This window comes from Lissotriton helveticus, chromosome 10, assembly GCF_964261635.1.
Source record: "Lissotriton helveticus chromosome 10, aLisHel1.1, whole genome shotgun sequence".
In the NCBI taxonomy this organism is placed as follows: Eukaryota; Metazoa; Chordata; class Amphibia; order Caudata; family Salamandridae; genus Lissotriton; species Lissotriton helveticus.
The window spans coordinates 932,195,237-932,219,961 of NC_136071.1; the positions used below are offsets into that span (position 1 = coordinate 932,195,237).

Below are 24,725 nucleotides of genomic sequence, written 5' to 3' on the forward strand. Positions count from 1 at the left end.
TTTGGCACATTAGGCAATTTCTGCATAGCGACTTCAACTCAACAGTAATACCATGTCCCTGGCAACACCAGGTTGCCGCTAGTCTATGAGATAAACAGGAACACTCTTACGTGAAATGATTTCGTAGCCGACATGAGGGCTCTGGATTTCTTCTCAAACTGTACTGCGATTTGGCCCTCCCCGGGACAACTTCTTCACTGGCCCCACCGGTACATGGAGGACTGTTCGATACTTCGTCCAACTCCTCCTGATTTCCAGCCTCACTCGCCTTCTCATTTGCTTCACTGCCAGAGTCATCAGAGGAGACATCTCTCCAAGCGTCCTCCAGACTCGCCCTGGGATCAGCACCGACTGCACTGTCATTCGTCTTCTGTATTGTGAGTTCTTGGGGAGACACCCTTGGATTCCGTTCCGTGTGAAAATGCTTGAAGTGAGACACATTCCTGGCCACCACTTCTCGTCCTCTGGTGGCTATTATTCGGGTACCCTTCACACTGATCACACGCCAGGGACCTCGTTCATAAGTTAGCCTAAACTTGCCACTGGTTACTCTATTTTTCAATAGCACCACATCTCCTCTGTGGAATTTTACTTCTGTAGCTCTCCGTCTTTGGCTGACTTTGGCATACGCTTTGCTCCTGCTGTTTGCAATCTTGTCTTCATCCGTCGTCTTCGGCATCCACCTCGGATGATGAGGGATGGAGTCCATTGTTACTCGTCCCATGAGGATGTGAGCCGGAGCCACCCCAGTGGTGGTGTGAGGCGTTTGTCGGTAACTTCGAAGGAAAGTAAATATGGCCATTTCCACTGACTGCCCTTTATCATGCGCAATTCTTATCACTTTGTTTAGAGTTCTCATGAACCGTTCCGCTTCTCCATTTGCCTGCGCCCAGCGAGGAGTTATTCGGCGATGCCGTACTCCTAGAGAGCTCAGATAGGTGGCTAGTTCTTGCCCTTGAAATGGTGGTCCGTTGTCGGTGCGCAGTTCCTTCATTACTCCCTGAGCTGCTATTATCTTTTGTAGTTTGGGGATCACTTCGGCCGCACTAGTGTTGTTTATGATTTCAACCTCCGGGTACTTTGAATGATCATCAATTACCACCATGGTGTGTCGTCCATCTGGAAGACTGCCGAAGTCCATGCTGACCTGCTCCCATGGTTGCTGCGGACGGGGTTCCACTCTGATTGGGGCTCCCCGCAGGACATCCCCCGTGACCTGGCAGGCAGTGCAGGATTTTACCATCTTCTCCACTAATTCATCCATGAGAGGGAACCACACCTTGGCTCTCAGGCGTGCCTTGGTCTTGACTATTCCTTGGTGACCAACGTGGGCCAGCTGGACTACTTGTTCAGTCAAAGCCGAGGGTATTACCAGCCAGTGTCCTCGTAGGAGGCAACCAGTGTTGTCTTCATTTAGATCATCTTTCACATGATATAAACTTTCCATTATTCGTTGAGCTTCTGGGGTGAGTGTCTTCCAGCTCTCCTTGGTTCTGTGCCAGTTGCGCTTTTGAATGGCTTCCCTGGCCCTTTGGAGGCAGGCATCTTGGGTAGTGGCCTCTGCCACTTCGCTTACAGAGATGGAGCATGGACACGACCTAGCCATGACGCATTTGACATAGGCTTCAGTTTCATCAGCCTCTTCCATCTCTTCAGGTGTTGCAGGCCGGGGGTGTCGTGAAAGATAGTCAGCCGGATTCTTGGCTCCTGGTTGATATTCAATGGTGCAGTTGTACTCTTGTAGTTGCAGCATCCACTTTTCTATGCGGGGTGGTGGTTTTGTCGAGGTCCCCGAGAACAGGGCCACCAGCGGCTTGTGATCTGTGATGACAGTGAACGGTTTGCCGTACAGATAGAGGGGAAAATGTCTGCAGCCCCAATGTATGGCTATGGCCTCCTTTTCAATTTGAGAATATCGTTGCTCAGTGTCCGTGAGTGAACGACTCGCAAATGCCCCTGGCATCCAATCCAACTCAGCCCGCTGTTTCTGCATAAGCACTGCGCCCAACCCTGCAGGGCCGGCATCTATGGCCACCAGGGTGATATTTCGAGGATCAAAGAAAGCTAGAGTGGTGTTGTCCGATAGAGCTGCCTTGATGTTCTCGAATGCCTTCTCTTGCTCAGGCCCCCATATCCAGGGAGTGGAGTCCTTCGTGAGTTCTCTCAGTGGAAGTGTCAGATTGGCAAGATCTCTAATGAACCGTCCGCAGTAGTTGACCATCCCTAGGAAACTGCGGACTTCGGTGACTGTAGTAGGTGGTTGGGCATCTTTCACATCTTTGACTGTCTCCGGGTCAGGTTGAACTCCATCTGCCGAGAAGGTGTATCCGAAGAACCCTATTTTCCGCTTGAGGAACTCACATTTTTCTCGATGTAAGGTTAGTCCAGCCTCTCTTAGCCTTCGGAATACTTGTGCCAGTCGTTGGTTGTGCTCTCCAAAGGTTCTCGCATGTACCATGATATCATCACTGACATTGATCACACCAGGTATGTTTGCAATCAGTTCCTGGATCACATTTTGAAATACTTCGGCCGCACTGGATATTCCAAAACTGAGTCTGGTGTATCTCCTGAGGCCTATGTGTGTGGAGAATGTCTTGATGTTCCTCGATTCTTGGTCCAACACCAGTTGATGGTACCCAGACCGAAGGTCCAGTTTTGAGAACCAACAGGCTCCAGCCATTTCTCCAATGAGATCATCAATTGTGGGTGTGATGTGGCGCTCCCGTTTGATGGCAGCATTCGGAAGGCGCATGTCTACACAAATCCGAACAGCTCCTGGTTGTTTTGGCTTCCTTGTTACCACGATGGGCGATACCCAGGGGGTGGGGCCCGTGACTTTTTCAATGATACCAGCTGCTTCCAGTTTTCTGAGTTCCTCTTCCACCAGAGGCCTGAGATGGAATGCTATGCGACGGTGGCGCAATGCGACTGGCTGCACTGTCGGATCCACATGGAGGTGTATTTCACGACCTGTGAAACGCCCTATGCCTTGGAAGATATCAGAGAAATCCATTATGAGTTGCTGCACCGATTCCTCATTGACACCAAACGCAAAAGTGACAACACCTAGGTCTTCAGCCGCTCGACATCCCAGTAGCATACCTTGCCCATCTTCCGAGACAAATACATTGGCATTGATGGTTCTGTCCCCATGAGTAATGGATGTCCGGAACTTTACCCTGATTCTGAGGGGCGTTTCCTGACCATATGCAAAAACCCTGATGGGTAATGGATTCAACTTTGGGGGGCGATTCAGTGTTCTGTAAAGGTCGGCACTCATGAGATTGATGGTGGCCCCTGTGTCTACCACAGCCATTATATCCTGCTCGGCCACTTGGAGTGAGCATTGTGGAAGTGTCCTGGTCCGACATGTGGCTGTTCCTATCATGTGAACCTTGTGCACCGTCCTTTCTTCCTCCTCATCATCGTCCATGTCACTTTGACTCTGATCACCTTCCGGTATTGCGTTCACTGCTTGTCGGGGCTTGCGAAACTTCTTTGAGCGGCATACTTTTTCAAAATGGTTGAGCTTGCCACATCCTGAGCAACGCTTCCCTCGAGCTGGACAGTCCGGCGCCGGATGGTTTGAGCCTCCACAGTATCCACACGGGAATCCAGACGCGCCTGCCTGTGTCCTCGCAGGTTTCTTGTTCCACTTGGCCGGCGGTCGCACTTGTAGCTTGTTGACCGGTTCAGCTTTGACCGGTGCTTGTAGGGCTGCCTCCATGTGGGCGGCTCGTGCTTTGGACAGTTCCTTGGTGCGACCAAGGGTCAGGATATCGGCTAGCGGCTTACCCGACTCTTCCAAGATCCTTTCTCTCAACTTGGCCGATGCACAGCCTTGAATGATTTGACCCCTTATTTCCTCAGTGGCATCCGCGAACCCACAGGACAGTGCCAGTCTCTTAAGCCTAGTGTGGTACGTATCTAATGACTCCTCGGGTAATTGCCGCGCTTGTCTGAACACAAATCTTTCGTAGTCCTGATTAGCCATAGGTTCAAAGTGAGCATTCAGGGCATTGATGAGTGTGTGGTGAGTTTTGGGAGTGGCTTCTACTAATGTTCTGGCAATGGAATGCACGTCCTTGCCACCTAGGTGGAGCACCATGGCTCGCTTTTGCTCTTTGTGGACTTTCCTGGCTTCGAAAAACACCAAAAGTCTATCCACCCATTCCTTCCACTTAGGGGCCAATGACGACGGCGATCCCTCCACCACAAACGGTTCAATAGGCGGAATTGTGGCCATATCGTGACTGGTGAACAGTGGGGCCCTCCGCAATAGGTGGGACGTCGAGCGTCACTCATAGGCCTCCTGCCCCTTGATGGACCCCAGAGCCCGTTTCCTCGCGTGTGTACGTGTACCCCACTAACAGGAATGTCCACAGCGCTGGGGTATCGTTGGCATAGGCCCTTCTCTCCTCCCCAGGGCAACCCACAACGGGGCAGCGGCCACCAGATGCAAAACACCGCGTCCGCGTGATGCGTGGGAGAAGGCGGGGCGCGGCTCAGTGGAGGTGCGTCGTCCGGGCCAGATGAGAGCGCGCTTCACGCACCGGCGGGGAGGCCGAGTGCGGCGCAGATCCAGGAGCACCGTGGCCCTCACCAGAGAGCCTACGGACCGTGGGAGTAGAAAGTGCGCACCTCGCAGGGCCCAACGACAGAGCGGGGGCACAGCGGGCAGGAACCAGGGGCGGCGATCTCGCTCACCTGCACGCCCGACTGGCAAGACTCCGTGTCCTGGTGCACGCACAGCGTGTAGGCGGCCGTGTGGCACGAGCACCGCGAGCAGAGATGCACGCTCGCGGCCGCCGCACAAAAGGGCTGGCACCACCCACACGTGGCGAAGGCGCGATCAACCACCCTCGTCGCCAATTGTTGTGTTGTGCGGGGGCTGATCGGGTGACCCTAGGGGCTGTCGCTGGGACCCTACACTCAGGGGCACCTAGATGATCTACAGGCCTGACACGTGGCCTAGAAATAAGTGAGGCGGACACTGAATGACATGTTGCTGGTTCTCCGCTCCGCACCCGAATGAACGTGCGTGCGTGCGTGCCCCTGTTTATTATAGGAGGTCACATGACCTAACGTTGGACGCCGGGAGCGTCAGGAGCGTATAATAACCAGGAACACAACAACACCCACTCACCTTTAAGCACTGTATTTTCTTTTTCTTTCGCCTTGTTAATATTTTGACAACTGTCTACCTCCTTCACACACTTGCACAAAATCAAAATTGCAACTAGAAACGTGATCCCTGCGCTGTGCACTCTACAGAGAGGACAAGGATTGGATGACCGCCTACTCTGAGCACATTTATTACCCACTGACAATTACGTGAGAATCTCGCACCGCCTTTACCCTCAACTCCAGAGTTCTCAATCATGGTGCTTTAAAAACACCTGTAGCTAATTCAGTTCAAAGTATGCGCTGTACAAGAGTTGGAGGCTTCTTGAATTATTTTTTTTTAAATAGCAAACACTCTTATGGAATGCAAGATTAAGGTTTAGGTTAAGTAAAACAAGTGAAAAATAAACAGGATTAAACTCACTGATTTGAATTACCTTTACGTTTTTCACATTCCTTATTCAGAAATCACTCAGTGTTTTTGCCTCTAAAATTCAGGATCTGAATATATGGCCTGAAAGGGACCGGTTTTAATATCCATTTTTAATAAGGTCGAGCCTAGTGGCAGCGTGCATGCCCTGCTGGCTCTGCGAGACTGCTGTAGTAGAGTATGGGAGAGAAGACGTGCCCACTCTCCTCCCATATTTTTCATTGGCTTGTGTCATTGTCTTTCGTAAATGATGCCTTCGGATTCGTTAATAGGCGTGTTAGTCCCTCCTTAGTATGGCCTTGTCTTCATTTGTACCGTCCCATGGCGACTGGCCCCTTTACTTCGGTTGTTATACAGGACCTGTTATTTAGTCTGTAAGCACTATTTACTTTATTCAGTTTCTCTTACTGCAAGCTGGACAGGCGCAGCTTCAGCTGAAATCGCTTGTGTTTTTTTAAGCAGCATGGCCGCCCCCGTAACACAGGCGCCTGCTTTCAATCACTTTAACCCAGCATTATCTCATGTCTGTTTCAACCCTCCACCCCAGTAAAATTAAGTTAGAAATTATTAGCGAATTAAGTCATGTGAATTCCAGGTAGCACATAATCAATCGTCTGTTAATGGGCTGAAGCTGACAACAGCACATCTGTGTAACATGTCATCTGCACTAAAGCCACATGATGGATTGTTTTCAAATGCCTGTTCTATTAACAACAACACCAATACCACCACCTCCACCAATGCCACCACCACCAATACCACCACCATCAATACCACCAACACCACCAATACCACCACCACTACCAATACCACAACCACCAATGCCACTACTACCACCAACACCACCAATACCACCACCACTACCAATACCACTACCACCAATGCCACCACTACCACCAACACCACCAATACTACCACCACTAATACCACAACCACCACTACCAATACCACTACCACCAATGCCACCACTACCACCAACATCACCAATACCACCACTAATACCACCACCACCAATACCAATACCACCATCATCAATACCAATATCACCACCACCACCAATCCCACCACTAATACCAATACCACCACCACCAATACTATTACCACCAATCCCACCACTACTAATACCACCAATACAACCACCAATACCACAATCACCACCAATACCACCACCACCAATAACTCCACACCCAATAACATTGCCACCCATACCAATACCACCACCAATACCACCAGTACCGCCACCAATACCACCACCACCAATACCACCACCACTACCAATAACACCACCACCAATAACACCACCACCACCAATACCACCACCACCAATACCAATACCATCACCACCAATACCACCACCACCAATACCACCACCACCAATACCACCAATACCACCACCAATAACACCACCACCACCAATGCCAGCACCAATACCGCCAGCACCAATACCACCAGCACCAATACCACCACCACCAATACCACCACCACATATACCAATTCCACCAATATGACCACCACCAATACCCCCACCAATACCCCCATCACCAATACCGCCATTACCAATACCACTCCAATACAACCACCACCAATACCACCACCAAAACCAAACATCTATACCCCCACCAATAACACCCACCACCACCACCAATACCACCAATATGAATACCACCAATACCACTACCACCAACAACTACCACCACCAATACCACCTATACCACCACCACCAATACCACCACCACAAATACGACCACCACAAATACCACCAATACCTCCACCACCAATACCTCCAACACAAATACCACCACCACCAATACCACCACTATGAATACCACCACCAATACCAATATCACAAGCACAATACCACCACCACCAATACCAATACCACCACCACCAATAGCAATGCTACAAATACCAATACTACCGCCAATACCACCACCACCAATGCCGCCACCACCAATGCCACCACCTCCATACCACCACCACCAATACCAATACCACCTCCACCAATACCACCAGTGCCAATACCACCGCCTATACCACCACCACCAATACTACCACGACCACTGATACCACCGCCTCCACAAATACCATCACCAATACTACCACCACCAATAACACCACTAATACCTTCACCAATACCATCAAAAAAACCACCACCACCAATATTACCACCGCCAATACCACCAACACCAAAACCACCACCATCAATACCACCAATACCATTACAAATATCACCAATACCACCATCACAGCAATACCGCCACCACCACCAACACCACCACCAATACCACCACCACCAATACCACAACCACCACCACCAATACCACCACCACCACTACCAATACCACTACCAATACCACCACCAATACCACCAATGCTAGCACCACAAATACCAACACCACCAATACCACCTCTACCAAAACCACCACCAATACCACCACCACCAATAACACTACTAATACCACCGCCATTACCACCACCACCAATACCACCAATACCATTACAAATATCACCAATACCACCATCACAGCAATACCACCACCACCAATACCACCACTACCACCAATGCCACAATACCACCTCCACCAATACCACCACCAATACCACCACAACCAAGACCACCACCACCAATACCACCTCTACTAATACCACCACCACCAAAACCAAAACCACCACCACCAATACCACCAATATCACCAATACCACCACCACCACCCTGCCACCACCTATATCAATACCACCACCGCCAATACCAATACCATCACCACCAATACCACCATCACCAATACCACCATCACCAATAGCACCACGGGCAATACCAGTACCACCACCACCAATACCACCATCAACAATACCAATACCGCCACCAATACCACCAATGCCACAATACCACCTCCACCAATACCACCACCAATACCACCACAACCAAGACCACCACCACCAATACCACCTCTACTAATACCACCACCACCAAAACCAAAACCACCACCACCAATACCACCAATATCACCAATACCACCACCACCACCCTGCCACCACCTATATCAATACCACCACCACCAATACCAATACCATCACCACCAATACCACCATCACCAATACCACCATCACCAATAGCACCACGGGCAATACCAGTACCACCACCACCAATACCACCATCAACAATACCAATACCGCCACCAATACCACCAATACCACCACCACCAATATCAAAACCCCCACCAATACCAACAACACCAATACAAATACCACCACCACCAATACCAATGCTACCACCACCAATACCAGCACCACCATCAATACCACCACCACCAATAACACCACCAATACCACCTCCACCACTACTAATACCACCACCATTACCACCATCAATACCACCACCATTACCAATACCACGAATACTACCACCACCACCACCACCACCAATAGCACCACCAATACCACTACCACCAACCAATACCACCACCAATACCATCTATACCACCACCACCAATACCACCACCACAAATAGGACCACCACAAATACCACCAATACCTCCACCACCAACCTCCAATACCACCACCACCAATACCACCACTACGAATGCCGCCACCGATACCAATACCACCACCACCAATACCACCACCACCAATACCACCAGCACAATACCACCACCACCAATACCAATACCACCACCACCAATAGCAAAGCTACCAATACCAATACTACCGCCAATACCACCACCACCAATGCCACCACCTCCATACCACCACCACCAATACCACCTCCACCAATATCACCACTGCGAATACCACCGCCTATACCACCACCAATGCCACCATGGCTAATACCACCACGAATACCACCACCAATACCTCCACCACCAATACCACCACCACCACTGATACCACCGCCTCCACAAATACCATCTCCAATACTACCACCACTAATACCACCACCACCAATACCATCACAGATACCACCACCACCAATATTACCACCACCAATACCACCGCCAATACCACCACCACAAATACCACCACCATCAATACCATTACAAATATCAACAATACCACCATCACAGCAATACCACCACCACCAATACCACCACCACCACCAATGCCACCAATACCACAACCACCACCACCAATACCACCTCTACCAAAACCACCACCACCAATAACACCACTAATACCACCGCCAATACCACCACCACCAATACCACCAATACCATTACAAATATCACCAATACCACCATCACAGCAATACCACCACCACCACCAATACCACCACCACCAATACCACCACTACCACCAATGCCACAATACCACCAATACCACCACCAATACCACCACAACCAAGACCACCACTTTCAATACCATCTCTACCAATACCACCACTACAATACCACCACCACCAAAACCAATACCACAACCACCAATACCACCAACACCAATACCACCACCAATACCGCCACCGATACCAATACCACCACCACCAATATCACCAATATCACCAATACCACCACCACCATACCACCACCTATATCATTACCACCACCACCAATACCACCACCACCAATACCAATACCATCACCACCAATACCACCATCACCAATACCACCACAACCAATAGCACCATGGGCAATACCAGTACCACCACCACCAATACCACCATCAGCAATACCAATACCACCACCAATGCCACCAATACTACCACCACCACCAATATCAAAACCACCACCAATTCCACCGCAAATACCACCACCACAAATACCACCACCATCAATACCACCAATACCATTACAAATATCACCAATACCACCATCACAGCAATACCACCACCACCACCAATACCACCACCACCAATACCACCACCACCATCACCACCAATGCCACCAATACCACAACCACCACCACCAATACCACCACCAATACCACTACCAATACCACCACCAATACCACCAATGCTAGCACCACAAATACCAACACCACCATTACCACCACCACCACCACTGATACCACCGCCTCCACAAATACCATCACCAATACTACCACCACCAATAACACCACTAATACCACCGCCAAAACCACCACCACCAATACCATCACAGATAACACCACCACCAATATTACCACCACCGCCAATACCACCACCACCACAAATACCACCACCATCAATACCACCAATACCATTACAAATATCACCAATACCACCATCACAGCAATACCACCACCACCAATACCACCACCACCAATACCACCACCAATGCCACCAATACCACAACCACCACCACCAATACCACCACCACCACTACCAATACCACTACCAATACCACCACCAATACCACCAATGCTAGCATCACAAATACCAACACCACCAATCCCACCTCTACAAAAACCACCACCAATAACACCGCCAATACCACCGCCAATACCACCACCACCAATACCATTACAAATATCACCAATACCACCATCACAGCAATACCACCACCACCACCAATACCACCACTACCACCAATGCCACAATACCACCACCACCAATACCACCACAACCAAAACCACAACCACCAATACCACCACCACCAAAACCAATACCACAACCACCAATACCACCAACACCAATACCACCACCAATACCGCCACCGATACCAATACCACCACCACCAATACCACCAATACCACCAATATCACCAATACCACCACCACCATACCACCACCTATATCATTACCACCACCACCAATACCAATACCACCACCACCAATACCAATACCACCACCACCAATACCAATACGATCACCACCAATACCACCATCACCAATACCACCACAACAAATAGCACCATGGGCAATACCAGTACCACCACCACCAATACCACCATCAACAATACCAATACCACCACCAATGCCACCAATACCACCACCACCACCAATACCACCACCAATATCAAAACCACCACCAATACCACCGCCAATACCACCACCACAAATACCACCATCAATACCAGCAATACCACCAATACCATTACAAATATCACCAATACCACCATCACAGCAATACCATCACCACCACAAATACCACCACCACCAATACCACCAATACCACCACCACCACCAATGCCACCAATACCACAACCACCACCACCAATACCACCACCAATACCATCACAAATACCACTACCAATACCACCACCAATACCACCAATGCTAGCACCACAATTACCAACACCACCAATACCACCTGATATGATATGATATGATATGAATTGGCTTTTATAGAGCGCAGCTTACACTCCATGGAGCATCTTGGCGCTAGTCATCACGTGTCACAGATGAGAAAGAAAAGAAGGGAGAGCTGCCAAAACAGGAAAGGAAAAAGGGAGAAGTATTTGAGTCGGGGGTAGGGAGTGAATTAAAATAACGCTAGACATAGTGTGTCAGTGGCCTTGAAAATCCATGTTTTAAGGGCTTTTCGAAACAGGTTCTCTGAATGGATCAGACGCATTTGGGGTGGGAGCTTGTTCCAGGCTCAGGCTCCTAGCACTCCGATGGATTTTCCACCTTTTGTGGTTAGTCTGAATTTGGGGACGGCTAATAGGTTTAGGTTGGATGATCTGAGTGACCTGGAGGGAGTATATCTTCCAAACCTTTGAGACAGGTATTTAGGGCCCGACTGGTGGTAAGCTCTGAAAGTGATGAGTAGGATTGTGAATAGTACTCTCTTGTGGATGGGTAACCAATGCAGGGTTTTAAGTGCTTTGGAGGCAGATGATTTCCTCTACCAAAACCACCACCATCATGAGCACACAAGCACTGTGCCTCATGACGAGCTGAGCTCGTCATGAGCACCGGGGCGCTGTGCGCGCCCCCCACCCCCCAGCACAGCGGGGGAATATGCCCCGCACGGAAGGTGTTAAACACATGTTGGTCATGTTTTAGAGGCAGCCTTCAGTCTCTTTTGGTGGTCTGAGACGGTGGGAGTGTAAATTAGACTATCGTCACTGATGTTTATGATACCCACTAACCCTGACAGGACTTCACTACATTTTGTAATACTTCTGCCATCGATAAGATGCCAACGTTGAGGTGGAGGTATCATCAGAGGCGTTCATAGCTGTCTCGCTCTGGTCTTTAATGAAGACATCTTATGCTGCACCAGATTCATGATGTAAGCATGCACATTCACATATTGTCCTCTTATGTGTACCAGAGAGAGAGAAATAGAGAGAGAGAAGCTTTTGATTAAATGCAAACAGCTATCCATCAGGGGTCCTGGCACTAGTTCTAACACAATCCCAATTCAATCTGCAGGACCATTTCAAAGAAATCATTTAAAGACCAAGTTTGAAAGCTTTTCCGGAAACTCTGAAAATTTTCTTCCACCCTTATAGACACCGGTATGGAATTTCATAACTTCTCAGCCAACAGTGGAAACAGCTCTTTCATATACTTGCTCCACATACTGAACTCAGGGTTCAACCATTCATCTATTGTTCAAAGTTTGCAGTGTGCAGTTGAAGGTAGAGCAATAACATTTACATTGCAGAAACCATAGAACCGCTTCTAATAGGCTTGATGACACAAACACAATGTTCTAAAACATATGTTACTGGATTGGCAACCAATGAAACCATATACATTTTTGTCATGTGACCATGAGGTGATCGACCTAAGTGAAGCCCTAGCTGCAGCATCTGGATCTGTTGTAATCCCAGAATTGCTTACTTTGATAGGCTGAGGTACAGTGCGGTGCAGTAATCAATACAAGATTGTATTACTGCACAGATCACAGTCAGCAGTGTGCTATCTGGTAAGAGGCTAACACTTTTCACAGTATCTTTAAGTAACAAAGACAGGTTAACCCAATGGCATTGATTTATTGGGTGGCAAAACACCCAGATTCTATTCTGCTTTATCGGGGATTGGTGCATGGCCCAATTCCTCAGGCCACCACTCTTGGAACGAATTCAGAGTTTCTCTTAAACAGTTTCGATTCATCCTCATTCAACACGAGTGAGTGGGATTCCATCCATTTTGCAATGGCTCTTAAAAAGACCCGAAAGCATGCAAACAACTCCACAACTTACATATCATTACATTAGAGCCAATCCATAACTCCGCATGAGCTCGTCAGTAGGTGTCCCGTAAGTACTGGAGAGGGTAGAGCTCAAAGCAGTCCGTTAGGAAAACCCACACCCTAACTCTTTGTGCTTTTGACTTGAATACCTTGTGACCAGTTAATAAGAAATTAAACAGGCCACATTATAGATTAATTGTCAAACAAGACAATTAATCTATAATGTGGCATGCATGTGCCAATTACATTGAAATCAGTTTCTTCTGCAGTGTTTTGAGAGGGGTGCGAAAACATGGGGTAAAACTGAACAGGGCTATCACTAGAGGATGGTGGTAGGGGAGGCATTATGGCCCAGACCTCTGCTTTCTAGTACCCCACACGCCTTCAGGAAAATATATTTATAGGTTTGTAAATTAAAGGAAACCTGACATCCTCAATAATAATGAGGGAGCATACGTGGCCATACCATAAGATTGTGTCAGATACAATGTTTTGTACTTCCCTGGATAGATATTTTAATACTTAAAAACAGATGATTTTTGCACCAGACAAAAAGTGAAGAAACATGTAGTCCCCGCGTTAAGTTTTTGCCCCAGGCATCACAGTAACGTTTGATAAGCCAGAACAAGAAGAATGCAGTATTTATTAAAACAGAACATTTTACTGGTTTCCTAAACTGAATGGGAATGAGTTACAATAATGTACACAGCGAGGTTGCTCATGGTACATACAGATCTATTGACCGCTTCAGATGTAATGGTGTGGCTGCCTCATGGACACACTTGAAAGTGACACACGTGGTCTTGGACACTGTTCTAAGTTTAACTGGCAGGCAAAGCAGCCCTTTCAAGGTGAGAAACAAGGAATCAAACATTATTTGTTAGGGGATATTTAAAATCATGAACTTGCTAGTTAGAAAATTCTTAGATTTTCTATTAAAGTTTGAATGAGTTGAAAGCATTATTTACATTGTTTAAAATATGACATTATTCTCTTTAAAACACTCTAAAGTGATTTAGGATTTCATAAAAAGTTCAACTTGGCTTAAACGGTGTTATAATATGTTAAAATTAGAAAGTCAAAAATAAAGAGTTTATATCAGTTTAGTATTTTCTTTCCAGTTTAGAATTAGTAACAAAAAGAGCTTTGGATTTTAAAAATGATTGGAATTGAAAGAAATCTTTAGCACAATAATTTGATGTGATAAATTCCAAAACAAGAATGTAATCCAAAAGGCCAAGCCAACTAGACTGGAAATGGATTTATCATCAATGCTCATTGCAAACTCATAAAGAAAAAAGCCATATAAACGTGTTGTTTTTAGTACAGGTTGTGCTCCTTTATAAACCACATATTGGTAATGGCAGTGACACACAGGCTAGCCACACGGTGAAGGTATATTTTTGCTTCAGTTAGGACCTGAAATAAATTGTACCAGTGAAAACGTAAATCCAATTACATATGGCTGTAGTGCTTGCTGAACCCCGTAACTGGTCCCAGAATGCTTGTTTCTGGTTCAGGAAGGGAAGACCTGGCTTGGCAGTTCGGACTAGACTGTTCCCATGAGGCATAGAGTCAAGACTGATTTGCATATAGCTGAGTCTGAGCTGAGGAGGCGAAGTGAGCTAAAGAATGATGATGGATTCAACCCAAATCTATGACTGGGGGTGAGTGTCTGAAAAGTTTCAGCACTCCGGCCATCATCTCCTTGTGTTTGCTTTGTTCGCCCTAAGTTGGCAGGGTATGCCCAGACATAGGTCCCTTGCTCACTTTGCCACTGGATTCAAGCTATGCTGGATGAAGAGGGGTGTTACTCCGAAACTGGTCCCAAAATGTTTGTTTTTGGTTCAGGGAAGACCTGGCTTGGTAGTTCGAACTAGACTGTTCCCATGAGGCACAGGGTCAAGACTGATTTGCATATAGCTGGGTCTGAACTGAGGTGGCAAAGTGAGCTAAAGAATGATGATGGATTCAACCCAGATCTGTGACTGGGGTGAGTGTCTGAAAAGTTTCAGTGCTCCGCCCATCATCTCCTTGTGTTTGCTTTGTTCCCCCTAAGTTGGCAGGGTATGCCCAGACGTGGGTCCCTAGCTCACTTTGCCACTGGATTCAAGCTAGCCTGGCTGAGGAGGGGTGTTACCCCGAAGCCGGTCCCAGGATGCGTGTTTCCTGTTCAGGGAAGACCTGGCTTGGCAGTTCTGACTAGACTGTTCCCATGAAGCACAGGGTCAAGACTGATTTGCATATAGCTGGGTCTGAACTGAGGTGGCGAAGTGAGCTAAAGAATGATGATGGGTTCAACCCAGATCTGTGACGGGGTGAGTGTCTGAAAAGTTTCAGCGCTCCGTCCATCTTCTCCTTGTGTTTGTTTCGTAGTGCTTACTTATACACAATGAAAAAGTGAATCTACATGTGGCTTAACGTGTGCTGATATATTTTTATTAATCAATTGCTGTTTCGTTTTTTTACCTGTTTGAAGACCACTAAATCTTTTGTATTATAACACCCTGATATACAATTTAAATCAGTTTCCATTCTACTACCCTATATTGTACACTGCACATGCTAGCTTAGCCATTCTAGTAAGGATAGCCCGGTTTGAATTTGGCATACTGAAGTGAAGATTTAGAAAGTAGTAGAGTAAGCAGTTGCTGGCAAACCTTGGAACATCTTTCCAAAGCCTTTCCACATTCTTACCTCAAGAAGATCCTGGCACCTGCTCACTTGTTATTGCCTGTAGAAATCTGTTGTATTGCATGTTCCCACTTCTATTTACTTGCATTGCAAAAAAGTGTATAAATGTAGCACCAAAAGTGTATGGATTTTAGCATTATATGCTCCAACTGATCCGAAGCAAAGCTCAGGTCCCTTGATTAGGTAACGGCCTTACTTCTTTTTGAAAGGTTGTTGGTTATTTTTGCATTAAACTCGTTAGACTTCTATGCTCTATCCAGAGTGTCTCTGTTTTCTTTTATACGTTACCTAGAAACTGCGATGTATGGGGACAGTGGAGCAGTTGTAGGTGAGACCTCTGGGGGGTAGATGTTTTACAAGTAACAGGATAATAATAAGAACATGAACGGGGAGTTCCCAAGACTAGAACTGGAACATTCAAATGATTACAATTGCCAACAAAAACGCTGTGCGGTGTCAACTCATTTTATTTTTATATATTTCTTAGTAAAAAAGCATTCATTTGTACAAATAAGCATAAAGAGTATATTATAATCTTTAACAACATAACATAACAACAGAAACGCTATGTTTTGCAGTATGTTGCCCAGCAAAAACTGAAATGGAAAAGTAATTAACATCACCTGCGCCCTGATGAAGGAATTCTTAACGCTGGCACTTTTTCCGAAAGTCGCGTCGGCGCTTTTCCTTGTCTGTTGGTCTCCAATGTGTTTCTATTCTTCGTTTGGGATATATATGATGATGGCTGAATGTGTGAGTGCCTGAGAGTATGAGTGTTTTTTGTATTTAATGTTTCATTGTCTTTGTGCTGGGCTTGTATCATATTATGTTGTTAAAGATTATAATATACTCTTTATGCTTATTTGAACAAATGAATGCCTTTTTACTAAGAAATATATAAAAATAAAATGAGTTGACACCGCACAGCGTTTTTGTGGGCAATTGTAATCATTTGAATGTTCTAGTTCTAGTCTTGGGAACTCCCCGTTCATGTTCTTATTATTATTATTGAACTCCCTGGTTGGGCTGTTCCCCTTTATCCTTGTTTAGATTCAGGGTCCCTTTCTTGTTTATTAAATTACAAGTAACAGGAACCCCACTAGTATATTTCGCATTCATTACAAATGGATGAAAATTCTAATTTTGTTTAAGACACATTTTTCTGTTTTCCTTTAACAGTTATTAGGACTGAACTTGTTATGAATAATTTTAAGCTAAGTAGACGCAATTGTAACAGTATAAGTTGTCTAGGTCTGCTTCCTACAACCTCATTACAAGTGTCCCACTATATCTGATGAGCCAGGTAATGCTAGTTACTAGGACCATCGAGTCATGGGCTTAACAGGAACACTACGGAACTGTGTATTTCACCCTGAGGTTTCATATGCTTTAATTGGGTGAAGTCTCTGGGTTTAATACCAGGGAACAACGTAAGGAAATTGGCATAGTCAATCTGATTTCCATGAAACTCATAATCCCGTCATTCCTTGCCTGCCTGATATTACCGAGACCCCCGGTAATGTTAAAGCGAGGGAGGGAAATAGCAGGGATTTTTACGTCTCACACTTAATGAGGGTCCATGTGTCTAGGTGATGGAGGACATTATAGTTAGGGTGCTTTTATTTAAAACAGGCAACGCATAAAATCTGAGTTAGGATAACTTTCCAGTGCTTGCTGATTAGACTTGGGGCCCAGTTAAAAGATACTTAAACTCACATTTGTGATGGGCAAAATACTTGTTAAAAATATATGGCCAGATTGTCCTTTGCTACAAGTCCACATTCATAATCCTGTAGCCGGTGAACAGACCAGACCTGAGCACTGAAGCTGCAGTTGCAATTTTGGGCCACCTCACCCTGCATAAGAAAGAATACTGCTCTGTTAATGATGCTTGTCTATGTTCAAAGGGCCATGCTAGGTCGTCAGTCCCCAGCTGTGACCCCCATATCATGGAGGAGCATTGACATGCACTGGTCTTAATGGGCCACAGATGAATAGAATTGCTTTTCTCTTCCTAAATAAGCGACAGGAATGTAATTCTCCTCTACACCGCTCAAGCCTTTTTTGAGGGTAGAGTATGGGGTCTGCAGTATGGAAGGGGGGTTGTTTCTTCCCCTATTGCAACTCTGCGCTCATTCAGTGCTACTTCAGGTGAATATGAGATGGGTATATGCAGATTTAAGTGCATCTTTCTATGAAATAAGAATGTGTGTGCAATTTTCACTTCCCGCACTCCTAGGCTCACCCCACGTTCAAAAGGTGTGCTGGGTCAGGTGCCCCTGTGTGAGCCAATGAGATGCCCCTGCGTGAATCAATGAGATGCCCCTGCGTGAGTCAATGAGATGCCCATGCTTGAGTCAATGAGATGCCCCTGTGTGAGTCAATGAGATGCCCCTATGTGAGTCAATGAGATGACCCTGTGTGAGTGAATGAGATGCCCCTGTGTGAGTCAATGAGATGCTCCTGTGTGAGTCAATGAGATGCTCCTGTGTGAGTCAATGAGATGCTCCTGTGTGAGTCAATGAGATACCCCTGTGTGAGTGAATGAGATGCCCCTGTGTGAGTCAATGAGATGACCCTGTGTGAGTCAATGAGATGCACCTATGTGAGTCAATGAGATGCTTCTGTGTGTCAATGAGATGCTCCTGTGTGAGTCAATGAGATGCCCCTGTGTGAGTCAATGAGATGCCCTTGTGTGAGTCAATGAGATGCTCCTGTGTGAGTGCTCACACACCTCTCGTTGTACATTTGTACAAGATATCTTTGTGAATTAGCACCCACCAGGGGCGTAACACAGGCCCCCGCAGCCCCCGCATTGTGGTTAAGGGGGGCCCCAGGGAGCCCCCCCTTAACACAGTACTCCAGCCGGAGACCTCTTGCTTGAGTACAAAGGGTGCCCCTCCACGTTCCTGGCAGGGGGGCCCCCTCAAATTTCGTTACACCACTGGCACCCACACAAAGTGCACTTTTCCTAATCTATGCTAGACCAGAAAAAAAGTTTGTGGTACCGGCCTGAGGATCTGGGGTTCCCCTCAACAAACATATTATGATGCAGCTCCTTCATAAACACATGGTATGTCTTCTGAGGTTTACCAGGTAGAATGAGTGATTCTTGATTAACCGACTGACTAAAGTGAGACCAGGGGACATATTACCAAGGAATGGCGATATTTATCGCAAAATGCGCTTAGCACATTTTTTTGTATCGCTACCCATCGCTGGATATGTTAGCGGAGAAAACATGCTATTAGCAACGTTTTTCTCGATTGTGCTAAAATATCCAGCGATTAGCGGCGAAATGCATGAATATCGCTGAGAATACAGCGATATTCACGCATTAGCGACAAAAATGCTCTTAGCCATGTTATCCACCTCCCATTGGATAACATGACTAAGAACTGATCTGGGCAGGTGTTAGTATTTGTAGATATTCACGCTTAGCGCGAATATTTCCATCGCTATGCCTGCCTTGCTAATAGGCGATAGCGACGTTAGCGACTGCTTTCAGTCGCTAACTGGTTGGGTACACCCACTTTGCATGTCATTAGCGATAAACATCGCTGCCATGCAAAGCGGTCCCCAAACCGCTTTGCTATCGCCTAAAAGCTGTCGCTAACATCAGTTGGCGACAGCTTGCTAATAGGGTGATAGAATTATCACCGCTTAGCGGCCGAAAACGGCCGCTAAAGCGGCGATAATTGCCTATCGCCCTGCTTGATAATATGCCCCTACATTCCTGTTCAGCGCAGAGGGTTGGGGTGGTATAGGCTGTGTGATTTTAGTTTGCTGAGCGAGCACTATGTTGAAAAAAGCTCTTTGGATGTTGACTTCAAGACCAGGTGCCACACAAATGATTTCAACACCAATGCCACACTAATGTTAAGACTTCTGCGAAGTCAGTGTATTTGTAAAATAGATTCATTATCATCGATCTGTGTGAAAACCCTGCTCAGATGTCTATGATTGATGTTTCCTACCAGGGGAAAAAATAATGAAAATATTAATCCAAACAAGAATGGCCTCCTATCCTTTGCAGAGGGTCTATAAGCCAATTTGTGCGACAAGTTCTTCATCAAATTACCCATTGAGCAACACAGCATTTGTACACAAGCAATACAATCACAAATCAGATCCTAATGTGAGGTGGGGATCAGCGGTGGTGCCAACGCTAAGTCAGAGGAGCGTCACCCCCTGCATTTTAAACAGTGGATAAAATAAAAATAAAATGATAATAACAATACATTATTATCCTTTTATTTTTCCGGTTTATGGGGTGGGCGGGGCTTGGCTGTGTCACAGCCAGCCAGGGGAGTAGTGGTGCTGCACATAACTGGGCTTGACTGTTTGGCCGGCTGTCTTGGCCCGGCCAAACAGTCATGTGCACTTTCATGTTCCCCACCAGGCTGTAATGAATAGCCTTTTGAGGAATATGCACAGGCTCCCACTGCCTGTCTGAGCACCGAACCATGGTGCTCAGACCAATCAAAACCATGCATTGCAGCGTTGTGATTGGCCGAGGGAGCCTGCCTGCTTCCAGCTTCAAGCAGGAACAGAAGAGGACGACGCGAGATGAGGCCACGGTCCGGGAGCAAGATAAGTCATTTTTTAAATGTATTTTCTTATACCACCCACCCCACCCGTTATACTTGGCAGAAGCCACTGGTGGGGATTCTTGATGTTCTACTTTGGTTTAAAGTCAACAACTGTAAAGGTGAAAGCAAGGACTAGAAAGATATAATAATGGCAAAAGTGATAACAATTATAATAGGTAGTGCGTGAGTGAGCACAAGTGAATGATCCGAGGGAAAAGCAAGACGGAAGCTTTTTTTCAGGGGTATTCTACAGCAACAGGAGTTTTTCTGTGGGCTGATGATCCCACAGCAGAAAATATCGATGGAGATTTTCACATCACCATCATTTCAGATTTAAAAGAGAACATTTCATATTGCCTGGAATTCCTTTAACATTTTAAAGCAAACTCTAATTTCTAATAGTGCTCAAGTAAATGCATTATTTTTCGCTACCTTTTTCCATAGTCCATTTTAATTGATATATCACCTGTGGCTTCCCTTGGACCGTTCCTCTACCACACTTTCACACAACCTGCTGCTAACAGTTATATACTGGTTTTCATGTGTTGTCTTTGTTAATGCATAAAGAAAAGCAAACAGTGAAATGAAAACAAACTTACTGAAGGCCATTGCATGTCGATAATGCAACAAACGATTCTGTGTTTCCTCGGATACGACCCTGGTAATAACAATGCTCTCCACCCTATAACAAAAAGCACAGAATAATATTTTAGCACATAACAGGAATTTTTGGCCTAGATAATGATTACTTGAAATGGTTGGCAATCTTCTTTATTGCAGTACTCGAAAAACTAAAACAATATGTAGCTAAACTATGGTTAATTCCTGAGGGCACAGCTGCAATACAAATTGAGAAGAAACCCAAGATATGTCTGTTGGGAATAAACCCATTTAAGGTCAAATCTAAGATGCACAAGAGAGAATTATTAGTAGTGAAGGGGGCGACATTTCTTTCCTGGGGGCATACCTTGTGGGCCATTGTACTCTGCCCTCCCTGACCGCCATAGCCGCTGCCTGCTTGTCTCCCTCCCGCCGCCGCAGCTTCAATCCCCAGCGGCCGCTGTGAGGAGGGGGACCTGGAAACTACAATCCCCAGACTCCTCCGCGGCGGAGGCCGCCACCACCCGCATTTCTCGCGCCAGGAGGCGCATAAGAAGCAGTACAGCCCCGGTGGAGCGGGCGATATTTCTTTCCTGGGGGCATACCTTGTGGGCCATTGTACTCTGCCCTCCCTGTCCGCCGTAGCCGCTGCCTGCTTGTCTCCCTCCCGCCGCCACAGCTTCAATCCCCAGCGGCCGCTGTGAGGAGGGGGACCTGGAAACTACAATCCCCAGACTCCTCCGCGGCGGAAGCCGCCGCCACCCGCATTTCTCGCGTCAGGAGGCGCATAAGAAGCAGTACAGCCCCGGTGGAGTGGGCGACATTTCTTTCCTGGGGCATACCTTGTGGGCCATTGTACTTTGCCCTCCCTGACCGCCATAGCCGCTGCCTGCTTGTCTCCCTCCCGCCGCCGCAGCTTCAATCCCCAACGGCCGCTGTGAGGAGGGGGATCTTGAAACTACAATCCCCAGACTCCTCCGCGGCGGAAGCCGCCGCCACCCGCATTTCTCGCGCCAGGAGGCGCATAAGAAGCAGTACAGACCCCGCGTCGCGGGATCGGGCGCGGGTCGCGCCGGGTTAAGCCCGGGACAAGGGCGGGACCATCTGTGGCCATCAGGGGCCAGAAGAGGCTGGGCTGGGCCATCCCCCTAACATTTACTGTAAGAAACGCTGTGAGTAGGCACAATTGTAACTTGCTTAAGTGACAATCTGTTAAGTGGGATCGCTTGGACGGTTTTCCTGTCAATACTAAAACTTGACTTACATTGGCATTGAGTGTATTTTAACCAGTTAGGTCCCTAAAGGCACAAAGAATTTATGGAAACTACATCTCATGGTGTAAATACTACTGTGTTTGTTTCTATATTTATTTTTCTTGTGTGGTATAAGCTTACTTAAACGGCAAATTATTTGCTTCTTTGATTGAGGAGTTTAATATGGCACCACGCAAAGAGAAAGACACCGGTACAACCGGGATGATTGGGACCCTAGATGCCTTGTTGACTAGGACCGAGTCAGCAGTCAATAAAGAAATCTCCCTGACTGAACGCAGGCTCTCTATGGATCCTCTATTTGGAAGAGTAACAGCCTCCCCTGCTCTATTAAGTAATGAGTCACTAACAACCCCCCACCTGGCCAACTAACGGTGATGCAGCCAGATAGTGACATTTCCTCAATAAATGATAGCCTAATTAATGGGACATCTGAACAGGCCCGAGCCCGGTAAAATCTAGATTAAGGGCTAGAGGTAAAACAGAAAAGCCAGTCTTGGACTGTTCGAAAAAACCCACCTCCCTAAAAAATACCAGGGTGCCTTAACAGAGCAGCGTAGCTACAGGTAGTGAGGTTATAACGGTAGCAGAAATTCATGGCACCGGGGGAAAAGCCGACAGTGGTGTCACCCGAAATGTACAATGTGACGGCACAGCACAGATTTGTAATTTGGTTGGGGGAGAGTTCTGGGGGAAACTAGAAGGTATTATGCAAACGTTGTTGGCACCAATTATGCTGAAGCTCACTGGGTTAGAATCCAGGCTTTTGCTCCTGGAAACTTCCATGGGGAATGGAAAGCAAACAGCGGTTACAGCTCCCACTACTAATATAGCAAATCCTCCTTCTACCACTAGCAGGAAACCCAAGACACCCAGTAGTAGTACCAATCCGACTGCCCCAGCAATTAATAACTCATGCCCTCCAGGTCCTGTTGATGTGACCGTTTCTACCTCACAACAGTCAAGTACTAGGAAGGATATGCCCTTACCCAATTTCCAACCGAGACCGGACGAAAAAGTCAGTGCGACCCGCCGTCCCATAGTCATTGATTTACCCCCAGAGGTGACCCCATACGTGATCATACTTGGGAATGCGCCTGTTCTCCCATACGGGGAGTCAGAGAGATACGAGCAACTATGGAATAAAACAACCTACTGGCTTAATCAAAACACCCTGGGGAGGATGAATGTTGCAAACAATATATTAATGCTACGTAGGGTCAGTTGGATTGGCAGTACAAACAAAAATGGGAATGGGGACTGTATCATTGTTAATTTTGATAACCCTTCCACTGCTGGCCAATTACTATCCGACGGACAATGTCATCAGCGAATGACTGGTACTGAAATTGAATTGCTCCCACTGGGCTTTATTTACAGGCCCGCTTTTGGGAGAAGCCTGACACAACCTATTCAGGGAGGTAATTGGCGCACAAGAGATAATTCAAGGGTGAGACCCCTCATCAGCTATCCGCCCCCCGGGTTACAACTTAACAATCTTAACAACCATTTTAGGAATGGGTTTAGTGTCCCAACCCAAAATAGACTTGAACCATTATCAGGCCTAGAGACCTGCGATTGACTTGAGGGCCCGGGAGAATAGGGAAGGGAAAGATCGATTGACCTGGGAGTCACAGAAGCTACCTTGTGCAAGAGGAGCTCTAATAATGTAATCTCTTGGAACATTGCCGGCTTAGGTGCCAAGATGCAGGATTGTAATTGGATTACTTACATTAAACAGTATCTGATCATTTGTTTACAGGAGACCTGGTCTGTTGAATGTAATCACTTTCTAGAAGGGTATAAGGCATATTATGTTCCAGCTATCGCAACTAACAGGGGAAGACCTAAGTGGGGGTTGGTTACATATATTGCTGTTGCACTGACTTGTAAAGTACGTAGAGTATCATCTGCTAACCCTGGTATTCTTGGTTTAATTTTAAATGGAGAAAATT

The 24,725-nt window shown here is 46.7% G+C and overlaps 1 protein-coding gene across 2 annotated transcripts in view; it reads right to left on the reverse strand.

Moving 5' to 3' along the window:
- ADAM22 (ADAM metallopeptidase domain 22) overlaps positions 1–24,725 on the reverse strand; it is a 1,243,161-nt gene that overhangs the window by 626,026 nt on the left and 592,410 nt on the right. For both annotated transcript variants that reach the window (XM_078663588.1, XM_078663589.1), the window contains one exon: positions 21,499–21,581. In XM_078663588.1, the coding sequence (XP_078519714.1) occupies positions 21,499–21,581 (83 nt within the window). The remainder of the gene's footprint in view (positions 1–21,498; positions 21,582–24,725) is intronic.